Source organism: Hipposideros armiger, unplaced genomic scaffold (assembly GCF_001890085.2).
Source record: "Hipposideros armiger isolate ML-2016 unplaced genomic scaffold, ASM189008v1 scaffold_42, whole genome shotgun sequence".
Lineage (NCBI taxonomy): Eukaryota > Metazoa > Chordata > Mammalia > Chiroptera > Hipposideridae > Hipposideros > Hipposideros armiger.
In genome coordinates, this window is record NW_017731392.1 from 4,352,107 (window position 1) to 4,366,836 (window position 14,730).

The 14,730-nt window shown below is 38.3% G+C and overlaps 1 protein-coding gene across 1 annotated transcript in view; it reads left to right on the plus strand.

Annotated features, from left to right (window-relative positions):
- The window catches only part of LOC109380920 (coiled-coil and C2 domain-containing protein 2A), a 45,201-nt gene that overhangs the window by 20,288 nt on the left and 10,183 nt on the right, over positions 1-14,730 (plus strand). Inside the window, exons 7-9 of the mRNA XM_019639003.1 lie at positions 3,921-4,131; positions 4,299-4,496; positions 6,222-6,311. Coding sequence (XP_019494548.1) covers positions 3,921-4,131; positions 4,299-4,496; positions 6,222-6,311 — 499 coding nt within the window. The remainder of the gene's footprint in view (positions 1-3,920; positions 4,132-4,298; positions 4,497-6,221; positions 6,312-14,730) is intronic.

Here is a 14,730-nt window from a genome sequence, read left to right on the forward strand (position 1 = left end):
ATCTTAGCTGCAGAGGGCAGTGTCACTGGCCCTCATATGTGGGATCCGAACTGGGGCCCTCTGGCGTCCCAAGCCAGCTCTTAACCAATGCGCCACTTGGCTGGCCCAGCCATGACAATCTTGACAAATGAGAACAAAGTGGGAGGTAACATGCTATCTGACATCAAATCGTACTACAAGAATATAGTAATCAAAACAGCATGGTATTGACATAAAAACAGACACATAGATCAATGGAACAGAATAGAGAGGCCAGAAATAATTCCATACCTATATGATCATTTAATCTAAGACAATGGAAGTAAGAATTTACACTGGAGTAAATACAGTCTATTTCATTGATTATTAACAGTCTTTGTATATCCTGGATATGAGTACTTTGTCAGATATACATATTATAAGTATTTTTCCCACTCTGGCTTGTCTTTCTTACTTTCTAAATATGTCTTTGATGAACAGAAACTTTTGATTTAGCATAGTGTAATGCAATGCAGTGCTGGTGCTTTTTTGGTTCTCTTTAAGAAATATTTGTCTACTTAATGTCATGAAGATATTATCCCGTGGTTCCTTCTAAAAGCTGCATATTTTACCTTTCACATTTGGAGCTAAAATCCAACTAGAATGGATTTTTGTATTTCTGTGAGGTAGAGGGTCAAGATTTATTTTTCTCCCATTAAGGATATTTAGCTGATCCAGCAACGTTTATTGACAGAATCGTTACTTCCCCCACTGCACTACAAAGGCATCCTTTGCCATAAATCTTGTGACTATATAAATTTGGATTTTTTCTGGACTCTCTGTTCTATTAGTCTATTTATCTACCACTGCATTGACACCACACTGTCTTCATTACTAAAGCTTTGTTATAAATCTTGATATCTGGAAATCTAAGTCCTTCGGCTTTGTTTTTGTTCCTTGGGATTGCTTTGGCTATTCTTAGCTCTTTGCATTTCCATATAAATATTAGAATCAGCTTGTTGATTTCCACAAACAAGACAGAACCTGCTAGGGTTTTTATTAGGATCGATTGAATATATAGATCAATTTGATTAGAATTGACATCTTTACAATATTGATCTTTCCAATCCACATACATGGTATATGTCCCCTCTCCCCTTTTAATTATCTCTGTGTTAGGGTTCTCCAGAGAAACAGGATGAACAGGACATACAGAAATATATGAGGAGATTTATTATAGGATTTGGCTCACAGGCTTATCGAGGCTGAGATATGCCACAACATGCCATCAACAAGCTGGTGAGCCAGAAAAGTCAGTGGTATAATTTAGTCTGAGTGTGAGGGCTTGCAAATGGGGAGACTGCTGGTGTAAGTCCCAGAGTCTGACATGCTCCCCCGACCCCACCTGGAACCAGGAGCTCTGATGTCTGAGGGCAGGAGAAGATGGATGTCCCAGCTCAAGAAGAGGGGTCCTCTGGCGTCCCAAGCCAGCTCTTAAGCAACGCGCCACTCGGCCGGCCCTAAATCTCCTTTTCTAATTGACCAAGCATCCATGATGATAATCTCCTCTTTGAAAGTGTCATCATCATTTCAACATATTTCACTACCATTTAACATCTTAAGGTGTTGATAATGGTGGTGATGTATTGGGGGTTAAGTTTAGATACATTTTATTTTTTATATATTCTTTAGTGTATTTTCAAAGTTTGATGCACTGAGCATTATCTACTATAATAAAAATATTACATTAAAAATGAGTGTAGCTATAACTCTGTCATAAACTCCACAACAGGTCATTATTTTACTTTAAATAGTCAATTATCTTAAAAGAAGTTAAAAAGTGAGAAATTTATCTTTTCTATTTACTCTTTGGTATTTTTTTAAAAAGAGAATGATTTTTTATACTTACCTGTAAGTTTGTGAAATTATTCATGGCATGATATAAAGTAAGTCATAGAAAAATTGTTTATTTTAACAGGATCACTGTTTCAGGAGCTGCAGTGGTCATTCATATGTAAGAAAGAATTGGCTTGGATCCATTGTCTTCCCTTTCTCTGCTTTTCTGCGACAGTCTGAGGTAATAGAAAATGATACTTTGCTGATTATTCTAGGTTTTTACCTCTAGCTAATAGAAACATTTACTGATGTCTTTGAATCAGAATCTGTGATTGGCAAATGGTTAGGTCAGTTAAAGTGATCTTGTATTTGAGAGCCATTGGGGTGTTGGAATGTTTGAAAGTATTAGCTGTCTCTAGAACAAAAGTCACCCACAAATTTTTCTTAAAACTTTTAAAGTGTTTAATGGTAAAGAACAGGAGAGCTAGCCTTAGGTCTATAAATATAATGTTTATATTTGCATATAATAGTTTTATAGGACAAGATTCACAAATGTTCCGAATAATGATGTTGCTTTATAAGCATGAGTTCCAGGAACTTCAGCATCTCAATGTTGTTTATTGTTAATGGTGAGACTGATGATTAGTACCTGACTCTGTTGTACTCCCAGAGGGCTCTGCTGTTGGTTTATGTAGCAAGAATATGCCTACTTGAGCAACAAAATATAAAAACTCCAGCCTAGGCTCCATTTGGGGCTCTGTTACTTACTTACAGGGCTATGCCAAATAAAGAAGATTCAGAAATGAATTTTCTATTGCAATAGAGTTCACTGTCTATAGGAGAAAACTCACATTTCAGTACAGCCTCATAATGTTGTAGTGCTTTGATAGGGTTGTGAGATAGGTACAATGATACAGTTGGAAGTACCTTACTCTTCCTGGTTTGGAGGGGAAACGGGGGTTGTTCAGAGGGGTTGGGGATGGGTAAGAGGGGAATGAGGAGAATGAAGGATCAGGGAAGTATTTACACAGGAGATAACTTTTAAATCAAGTCCTTAAAGATGAGTTTGTCAAGAAAACGAGGGCATTCGAATCTGAAGAAATTAATGTGTGTATTAGTACCATATTTAGCCATATGCCACAGAAAACCTAACAGTGGCTGATGTGAGGGATCTATTTATCTCACCTAAAAAGATGTCTGGATGCCAGTGCAGCAAGCAGCTCAAGAATGAATATCTTCAAGAAGCTAAGCTACTTTTGTCTTTCTGCTCTACTGTCCCTATCATGTGGCTTTCATCCTCAGGATTGCAAATTGTTCACTGCACCTCCAGCCTCGTATTCATGCTGCAGACATGGTGGAGCATGGAGGGGCAGCGCCTGGGTCAGGAAAAGACACTTCACTAGAAAATCTTGGCAGACTTCTTACATTTTGTTTATGTGACGTGGCTGTCATGTTGCCACCTAAAACTGTTGGTAAGAAAGGAGAAGAGAATGGATATTAGGCAGGAGAGTAGAAATATCTGCATAATATGCAATCACAAGATGTCATGAGGCAGCATTTGTACACATAAGTGCTGCAAATAAAGAGCAATAGAGATTTCAGTTATTGGAGGTACCAGGGCTTCCTACATTTGTAAATCCCTGTAGATGTTTCTCAGTCTCAGGCCAGACTCAAGGATAGAAAGGTAGTTAAGAATGTGAGCCTCAAAGGTGGACAAACCTGGGTTGTTGTAACAAAAGCTCCTTCTTCCTGTGGACCTGTGGGCTGTCCTTCCTGCTGTTACATTTTTTTCTCTTTTTAGACTCAATGCAAAACGTAACATGGCCTCTTAGCGTTTTCTCTGAGCCTGAATTAGATTTTGTTTTTAGAGCATTTATCACTCGGTTACAATAGCTTGTTTCCTCATGTCAACCCTCTCTTACTCCTGCCCTCTTTGCATAGTACATATCAGATAGGGACCCAGGGTGCCGGGTGCCTGTGAACAGATCAGCATGGAGAACCTGATCATCCTTGTCCAAGTACATACTAGTAGGACCAACACGTACCCATGTAAGCCTGTTTCCTCCTGTGGAGAAGCTTGAGCTGGGCTATATTGTATTTGACTGATGTTTATTTTCATCATGCAGAATCGGTTATATTGATATATTCTTTCAGATTAGTGGAACATTTCAAGTAAATATTCCACCAGTTTTGCTGGGGTATACTTGGAGCAAGACTTACATGTCTCCCAAAGAAGATTATAATGGGCAGAATTTAAAAGATTGCACCTTCTTAAATATTTTTGCTACCATTGAACCTCAAATATCATATGTTACCTGTAATCCAGGACTAGACAAGGTAGGTTTTACACTGAATTATTTTTACATATACTACCAAAGATGTGTAAACTATTTTAAAAGCCAGTAATAATAATTTCAAAGCTGGCAAAAGTAAGCATCAGTTCTTGATGTTTTCCTGTGGGAACAGTATGGTACAATGTTGAAATATTTTAAACTTGGTTTTAGTTTTCAGATCAAATTGATGTTTTGGAGAGAGCCCAGATTTTTAAAAAAAATTGTAAGGCAGTATTTCCCAACCGAAGAATCACAACTACTGTGTTTAATGATGAAGGGATACAGATCTTAGTAACAAGATATATAAAGGCATTAAATCCACCTCAACAACTCCTGGATCTATTTCTTCATGATTCTAATGCAACACTTGTAAGTCATCTTTATTTTAGTAGCGTCACTGAGATATAATTTGCATACCATATAAGTCACCTATCTAAAGTGTACAATTCAATGACTTTTAGTATGTTCATAGAATTGTGCAACCATCACCACAGTAAATTTTAGAACATTTTCGTCACTCCAAAATTATATTTAACTTGTTTACTTTTTATTAACTTCACGTATAACTTTCTGACTAAACTTATTTTGCCTTCAAAGACAGTTTCCTGAGAGAAAAGCCATCTATGTTGCAATGAATCCTCCTGAGCCCCAGAAAGAAAATATATTTCTTCCTTTATTTCTCCTCACTTGGACTCGAGAGTCTGTTGCCACACCAGCTCACATGACCATACTGGCTTCACAGCTTTTCTAGCGAACTTTGAAAAATTACACAGAAACGTGCCTTTGACTTCCATGCGAAATAAACATTTACGTTCCTAAAGGAGTTGTGTCCTCCTAAGCATTGCTTCTCCCAGGATTGTTTCTTCTTGTATGTGGAAATGAAGAAACTGTGTTGTATTTTTCTGTGTAAATTGCCGACATAACACTCCCCACCCTATCCCTATGTGGCTTAATGCATATCTGTTTACCAGCTGACAAAAGAGACATATATTCAAAATTTAAGCTCATGTAAAATGAAGCTTTATTCATTATAGACTCAAAAGAGGATATAGCTCTTTCCACTTTGAGGAAGGAAAATATGAAATCAGAAACATAAGTCTTCCCTTTAAAAAAAAAAAGTAAGCCTTGATTAAAGGGCACCTATGAAAACTCACTTATACCTTTTGTTTATTCAGGTTTTAATTGAGTCAGTTGGCTCTCCTCTGAATATTTATATTATTTGTCTATTATAAAGCTCCCTCAGCTGAACTCTTTAAGCTAAAATCCAAGTTTCTAATTTGAATTGCCTTTGCTACACCCTGCTTTTCCATCCTGAGTTTCTTTCTGCCTGTGTTTCCTGAGCACCCAAAGTCCAAGGAGATAATAGTGCTCTTAGATTTATTTCAAAGACAATATTTGTCTTTTTAAAAATATATAAAATTCTGGCTTCTTTGCTTATCAAGAACTGTGAACCATGACAGGGTACAGGTCATATGAGCACATAAATGGTGGCTGTTGTCAATTAATGAAAATGTTAGTGAACTTTCTGTGTTGTCATTGTTTACTTATGTGTATCTCTTTCTCCTTTCCTACTTTAGCCTCAGTCCTTGTCTCTAGCCCTAGAGGGGGAACAATCCACAGTATAATTTCTGTTACTTGAGAAAGCAGGCTACCCGAGTATCTTCCTGCTGTAGCAGCTCATAGCAAGCTTACATTAATACAAAATAATTCTGATAGATTTTGAACCTAAAAGCAAATCAAACTTTTGCTGTTCTTCAGTGTCTCTTTTCAACTTTTAACAGTTATATTTTATAGTATATATGTAAGATATCATGTTTAAATTTTTAATAATTTATTGCAATGAAATGTAATGGCTAACAGGCACACTCTGGAGTCAGGCTAACTTGGGCTGACTGTTAGAGACCCCATATATTGTTAGCTGTGTGACCCTGGGCAAATTATCCTAGCCCTCCAAGCTTGTAAAACAAAAATAATAATAGTATATACTTCATAGGCTTGTAAGATACACAAATGTGATAATAAGGCATATAAAGCACTGTATTTGGTGATGGACATATAGTATTCACTCAATAAACATTAGTTAATATGTTCTAGGAACTCCTTGCTCACTTTGTATCTTTGATTCCTCTTATGCCTGAGACACTGGATGAAAATGATGATTTTGATATATGGATGACATCAGAGGTAACAAATTACATTTTATAATTAAAATTTATACTATTTTTTACTTGCTTTTCTTGTTTTTTATTTTAGCTGAGCCATCCTGCCACCTGTTGGCAGTTCAGCGGCAGCTCAGCTCGGGCCGGGACTTGAACCGCTGTTGCTCAAAACTTGCACTCTTGAGCAAGCTCTTAACCAACTGAGCCACTTGGCCAGCCCATTTGCTTACCTTTTAAAGAAACCTGTTTTATAAATGTGTAGCACTTTGCCTTATGAAATTTGAAAGTATTCGATAATCTATTTACATCATTTTCAGCTCTATTAACAATCCATAGAAATAATTCTGAAAGACCAACAATTTTACTCCACATTATAAGTAGTAGCTCTTGAATATTTTTTTAAATTAAAGTTTATTGGGGTGACAATTGATAGTAAAGCTACATAGATTTCAGTTGTACAGTTCTGTAATACATCATCTATATATCACATTGTGTGTTCACCAGAATATTTTGATTCAACAGGAATTTCAGGAGTACAGTATTATGACAATCTCCAGAAAGAGCTATGGCTTGTCACTATGGAGCTGGTCAGACCCTGAAGTCTAGGGCAAATGCCACCACTTCACAGAAGCTTTTCCCAGTCTCCCCACATCTGAATGAAGAGCTTGTGTAGTAGGCTCTTTTTTAGCACTTGGATTAGAGTTCTCTTTAGGCCGATTGCCAAATAAAATACAGGCCCCATGTACTATTTGTGTGTGTGTGTGTATATATATATATATATATATATATATATATATATTCTAAAATATTATTTGTTTACCTAAAAATCAAATTCAACTGGGCATCCTATGTTTTTCCCCCAATCTGGCAACCCTAATTAGAGCACTTCTTCCATTCCACTTAGTTGCTTATATGTGGACCCGACACCCATACTGTGTGCATATACATCCCAAGTTTAATCTCCTTGAGTTAATAGGCAGACTTGATTCTTATTTATTTTTATATGTACCACTTGTACACTTCTTTAAATCTAGCAAGCATTCTATAAATATTTTTAACTGGAAAATACTAGTATGATGGGAGCCTAAGAGAGGGACACTTGCCATCTAGAACTGATAGTTCTGGCACTTACCTTGAATGTTTTAGAGGCTAGATTTCAGCTGAACTGGATTTAGTGGGTACAGGGCTCATTTCATAGGTCAGCTACCCTGCTTTCTGCTTAGTGAGTACAAGGGAGTCACAAGCATGTGGTTCCAGTGATTCAGTGATTCAAATCTGGTAAAACTGAAAGAGGTGCCATTAGCTCTAGACTCTTCTGGGACTCTGAACTAATCAGAATGTGTTCAGAGGTATTATAATCCTGCAAAAAATTGAAAGACAGCCTCTAAAATAACTAAAAATAACCATGAAAATAACCATTCAAGCAAATACTTCCTTCTCCGTCCTCCCTCCTCCAACTCCAAACACTACCCATAACCAAGAGGTCACTACGGGCATGGGATTCCTCTTGGCTAATGTCTTCCCATTAACATGAACTCTTTAGCCATGGGATGCCCATGAGTATATGACAAATTAGATTGTCACAAGACATGAGTTATTTTCTCCTACCTTACATACAGTCTTCGGAGTCAAATAAACCCAGATTCAAATCTTACTTCAACCACTTAATAACGCTGTGTGACCTAAGATAAATTATTTAGCTTCTTTGGACCTTAATTTCCTCATTTGTGTCATTTGTGTTTTGAAAGGATAATATATACAAGGCATCTGGAACTCAATATATTAATCACCTAATCTCATCCATTACCTTCTCCTCTTATGAAATCCAATCAGGGGAACCTTCTTGGCCTGGCATTAAAGATTACTCATATTCTCTCTTTCACTCTTTTGTTCAAACTTTTCTTTCAGAGGAGCTATCTTACCATCCTCCCTACCCTCCATCCCTCACTATCATGTTCATCCAGTATGTACTGATGTAGCCATATTAGTTGTCAAAACGATGAAATACTTCCATATTGATTGGTAAATAGTCACTTCCAAGACCTTCTGAGCTTCCTCTCCTCTATCTCTCTGGCTACCACAGCCCCTTTTCTGGAACTATAATGAGATGGAAAGCATATGTCCCATCTAAATGTTGCAGCTGCTACTCAGCAATAACAGATTATTGCCATAAAAACATTTGGGCCAGTATATATTGTTAGGTCTTTTGATTTTTCAAAAGAAGCCAGAAACCCAGAGCTTTATATGAGATCTCCCAATTTTTAAAAACATTCTGGGGACCAAACAAAAGACACCTACAGGCTAGAACTAGGTCATAGGCCACCAGTCTGCCCCCTCTGCTGTACTTTTTAGCTCCTGCTAAAGCTGCTTTATTAGGCACCATATATTTGATTACACCCAGTCCAACTGTTCAGTTCTTTGAGTTAAAGAAGTTTCAATCTTTCTTCCTGATTGGGTTACAACTAAGATCTCTTCCTTTCTTTGAGTTGAGAGCACTGTATTAGTACAGGACAGTGTAGCACCATTCACAAAAGGATCCTTTCCTCCAAAAATACTATGTGATTTCCTACCAGATGAGGTTCCTCAAAATACCAATCCATATGTCCGCTGTTTTCCCATGGCAGTTTAATATTTATCCTAAATAAAAATGTCCCATTTGGGGTGGTAAATTATTTGGTCACTCACACAGTATCCCATTAACTGCCCCATTGTTAAATTAAGCTCCTACGTTCCAAGGTAATGTTCTCGCTTTCTAATAATGCTCTAGTGCCTGAGCTTTTGGCTTTGCAGCCATCCTAGCATTAGTTGCATTACTCAGCTTTCTTTCCCTCACCTATTTATTTATTTATTTATTTATTTATTTATTTATTTATTTATTTATGTTCTTGTTGCTTTTGTTTTGCCTTAGCACTGCATCAGCTTGGCTCTTGGAAGTAAAGAGGAGCATGCCATACTTCTCTGTAATTTCTTTCTGTATTTCGGAAAGAAAGCTTTGGTCCTCCTGGGAACCTCAGCGTTAGAAGTAAGTGCTGGAGTTAATATTTAAATACTATAAACAAACTAATCAGCTATCAACTGCAAGGTTTTTTTGTTTTGTTTTGTTTTGTTTTGTTTTTAGCTGAGCCATCCTGCCACCTGTTGGCAGCTCAGTGACTGCTCAGCTCGGGCAGGGACTCAAACCACTGTTGCTCAGAGCTCAAACTCTTGAGCGAGCTCTTAACCAACTGAGCCACTCGGCTGGCCCTCAGCTGCAAGTTTAAAAGACTTCAACCCCAAGCTTCCATCTTTTCACAAGCTAATTAGCGAATTCCATAGGCAAGCAATTATTAAGAGGATAATGTTGGTTCATTAAAATTTCTACCATGTAGAGTGACTTCCTTTTGTTTTTCTTCTTTGTAAAATGGTGCTAATAATAGTGCTACATCATGGGGTTACTAGAAATATTAAATTACATAATAAATATATGGCACTGAGAAGAGTACCTGGTTCATAGTAAATGCTCAATAAATGATGGTAGTGGTGGTGATCATGCAGCACTAGTTTAGTGGTAGTTGTAGTGGTTGTTAACCCCATCATTATCATAATCTTTATATGTTTCTAATACTTTATTTTAAGATTCTTAAAAAACCCTTCTCCCTATTCTCCATTGTTCAGTTTTTAATTGTACAAAAAGTGGACCAGAAACTCATGTTTACCTACCTGAAATTTTTACAACTTAGTTATATACTCCTGTATTCATACCTCTAGAAAGCTGCCTTCTTTTGGACTGTTTCTATTTCAACCTGAATATCTTGATCAGTGTCAAAATTTCAAGTATTGTTTTGTGATGATCACTTATTTCTCTATATTCCCTTGGCATAGCCTGTTATTTCTCTGTCACAGATGTGTTAGCTAAAAGCCTGTGGTTGTTTTCCAGTCAAGATGGTGGAGTACGTAAACGACGTGCTTGCCTCCTCTCACGATCACATCAAAATTAAAACTAAACTACAGAACAACCATCATTGATAACCTCCTGAACTCTGGCTGAACTGAAGTCCTACAACTAAGAATATACAAAAGAAGCCACCTCGAGATTGGTAGGAGAGGTAGAGATGCAGAAGGGGCTGGACCCACACCTGCGTGTGACTTTTAAAAATCAGGAGGGGTATCTCAACTGTAGAGATTACCCTGGAGGAATGGAGGGTCCCTGCCCCACACAAGTCTCCCCAGCCCAGGGTTCCAGTGCTGGGGAGAAGTCCCTATAGCTTCTGGCTGTGAAAACCAGTAAAGATTGTGGCTGAGATGAGGGTGGTTGCTCTGCCAGGAGTTTCTCTTAAAGGCCTGCACATGGATTTGTTCACTTATGGATTCACTCACTCTGAGCTTCAACTGCCAGGGCAGCAGCTGAGAAGGCACCAGGGATATAGGGGGATGAATGAATTTCTCTGGCTTCAGGGTGAGGGCCAGAGGGACAGCTTTCTTTCAGACAGAAGTGCTGGCAGAATCCATTGTTTCTATATTGAGCCCTTCACCATCCTAGTGTGCAGATGTGGGCGCCGCCATAGCTGAGTCCCCATCAACCTGACTATCACCGTTTGTTCACCCTGCCCTGGTGATCTCCTGAGACCCTGTCCCACCCAACTTTCAGGCACACCCAAGCCACTTACAGTAGCTTTTCCATAAAAACAGCTGCCTTGGTTCCTTCTGCAGATTTTTCTAAAATCTCTCAAAGGATCACAAAGCCCAAACAAGCAGCATCTGGCTTTGGCATGTCCCATAACTCTTGCTGAGCAGCTCTAAGCCCAGCTTTAGTGGCATCCAGCCTCAGTGTGTGGCTTGGCCTCTTGAGGCACCTCCAAGCCCAGCATCAGTGGTGGCTATCTGCACATTGTTTTGTGGCTCATCCCAAGTGACTCTGGGCAGGGTACAAGCCACAGCTGAACTTGGCCTGTGGTGGGGCCCCTCCCAGGAGTCTGTGGGGCTGGCACACCTGGTGGACATCTTCAGATAGAGCTGGAGCATCACCCAGCCACCAAGGATGACAACCCAAAGGGCAGAGTGGGCAGGCACCAGAACTCTGCTAAAGTGAATCCTGCTCCATAGGGTCAGCCCCTGCTTAGGAGCTCCTCCACTGTAGTCACAGCCAGGCCTCACAACCAGTCAGCCCAAGGGGTTGATCCCTCCCATTGACATGCAAATAGCAACCAAGGCTCAACTACAACAAGTGGGCACACACAACCCACACAAGGGACACACTTGGAGCTCCCAGTTCAGGTGACCAGAGAGACTGTGACACTGGGCCCCACAGGACACCTATTACATAAGACCACTCTACTAAGATTGGGAGACATAGCAGCCTTACCTAATACAAAGAAACAAACACAGGGCAGCAGCCAAAATGGGGAGGCAAACATGTCCCAAATGAAAGAACAGAACAAAGCTACAGAAAAAGAACTAAACAAAATGGAGACAAGCAATCTACCAGACTCAGAGTTCAAAACACTGGTTATAAGGATGTGCAGTGATCTCAGGGAAAACTTCAACAAAGAGATAGGAAACATAAAAATGGAGATAGATAGAAAACATAAACAAGAACCAGTAAGAAATAAATAATACAATAACTGAAATGAAGAATACATTAGAGGGAATCAACAACAATTTAGAATTTAAGGTAGCAGAAAACACCCAATCAGAATAGTGAAAAGAAAAAAGATTTTTTAAAAAATGAGGGGTCTCTGGGACAACATCAAGTGTATCAATATTTGCGTCTTAGGGGTACCAGAAGAAGAAGGGAGACAGCAAGGAATTAAAAACCTATTTGAAGAAATAATGACAGAAACTTCCCTAACTTGGTGAAGGAAAAGATATATAAGCCCAGAAAACGCAGAGTCCCAAACAAGATGAACCCAAACAGGCCCACACCAAGACACATCATAATTAAAATGCTAAAGGTTAAAGACAAAGAGAGAATTCTAAAAGCAACAAGATAAGAGCAGTTACCTACAAGGGAGCTCCCATAAGACTGTCAGCTGATTTCTCAACAGAAACTTTGCACACCAAAAGGGATTGGCACAAAATACTCAGTGACAAAAAGCAAGGACCTACAACCAAGATTACTCTACCCAGCAAAGCTATCATTTAAAATAAAGGACAGATAAAGAGCTTCCCAGACAAGAAAAAGCTAAAGGAGTTCATCACTACCAAACTAGTATTACAATGAATATTAGAGAGACTTCTTTAAGAAAAATAAATAAATAATATAAATAATAAAATGGCAATAACTATATTTCTGTCAACAATTACTTTCAATGTAAATGGATTAAATGTTCCAATCAAAAGATAAGGTGGCTGAATGTATAAGTAAACAAGACCTTTACATATGCTGCCTACAAGAGACATCAATCAAAAGACACACACAGACTGCAAGTAAAGGGATGGAAAAGCTATGTCATGAAAATAGAAACAAACAAACAAACAAACAAAAGCTAGGATAGCAATACTTATACTAGACAAAATAGACTTTAATACAAAGGGTATAACAAGACAAAGAATGCCCCAGTGATCTCACTTCCAGGTGTTGATCCAAAGAAACCCAAAATGCTACTTCAAGGGGACGTGTGCATCCATATGTTTATTTCACATTTTTTTACATTGGCCAAGATGTGGAGGTAGCCTGGGTGTCCATCAATGAATTAATGGATAAAGAAGAGGTGGCATATATATACAATGGAATGTTGTTCGGCTTTGGAAGGGAATGGGTTCTCGCCATCTGCGGTGGCATGGGTGGTCCTGGAGGGTATTTTGCTGAGTGGAATATGTCAGACAGAGGAAGACAGATGCAATGTGATTTTACTTATATGTGGAATCTAAAGAACAAAATAAACAAAACAGAGACAAACTGATAGATACAGAGAACATTTTGACGGTTGCCAGATGAGAGGGAGGAGAGTTGGGGGCGGGGGAGTGAAAAAGGGCAAGGAATTAAGAAGTACACATTTGTTGTTACAAACTAGTCATGGGGATATAGGTTATAGCATAAGGAATATAATCAATAATATTGTAATAACTCTGTATGGTGTTAGATGGGTACTAGATTTATCAGGATGATAGATGGGAGGGCGTTGGGGGGCAGGGTGAAAAAGGTGAAGGCATTACGAAGTACAAATTGGTAGTTACAACATATCATGGGGATGTAAAGCAAAGCATAGGTAATATAGTCAATAATATGATGATACCTATGTATAGTGCCAGGTAGGTACTAGTCAGGGGGATCACTTCTTAAATTACATAAATATCTAGCCACTATGCTGTACACCTGAAATGATAGAAAATAATATTTGAATGTCAACAATAATTGAAAGTTTTTTAAAGGGAGGAAAAAAGGTAAAGGGAATAAGAGGTTCAAATTTCCAGGTATAAAATAAGTCATGGGGATGGAATGTACAGCATAGGAAATGTAGTTAATAACATTGTGATAGCGTGGTGCAGTGTCAGATGGTCGCTGGACTTATCATGGTGATCACTTCTTTAGGTATATAAATGTTGAATAACTATGATGTACAGCCGAAACTAATATAATATTGTATGTTAGCTATATATTTTTTAAAAGCCTATGGTTAATTCCCCCACATGATTCCCTGCTGTAGTTTTAAGTGCCACTAGATGGCAGTAAACAGTCAACAGTATTTCAACAAACGTTTGCATTTGTATCTGTGAGTCAAAGCCAAGGGCGGCTACACTCAGGTGTTTGACTTCAGCTCTGTAGTTGAGGTGATGCCTCCTCTTTACTGTAAAGAAGATGAGCACAATGATGAAGAGCAAGAGCTTTGGCGTTAGGGAGCTCAGGCTACACAGCACAGTGTTAAAGAGTATGGGTTTGGGGGTCCATCAAAGAGGGTTTTAAAACCCAGCAATACCATTTTCTAACTGCACGATCTGATCCATTTTTACTTCTCTGAGCTTCAGTTACCTCCTCCTGAAACAGGAATAATGCCATTTACTGTTACCCTAGATAAGCCTCTTAACCTCTGAATCTTCACCTGAAAGATGGGCATTAATAATTATCCCTACTTGACAATTTGGAGTAAATCAAAGTGAGAAAATTAGTGTGAATGCTGAGTACAGTACCTGGTGTACATAAATACTCAATAAAATGTTAAATAGTCATTATTATTATTAACTGAAATTTTTAATCTTTGCTAAGAAAGGTTTGGACTCCAAAAGATATGTGCAGAGAAAATCATAACAACATAATGACGACTTTTATTCCTCAAACGGTTTTCTGTATACTTTCTCTCTAGCTTCTAATTCCCAATCTTGTTCTCAAAATTATTTTAATGGCTTTTTAACTTCACTTGGCTTTTTCAGAGCCTTAGGCAAGTTTCTTTTTTTCTTTTTTTCTTTTTAAAGATTTTTTTATTGGAGAATTGGGGGATGGGAACAGTGCTGGGGAATTGGGGGAAGGG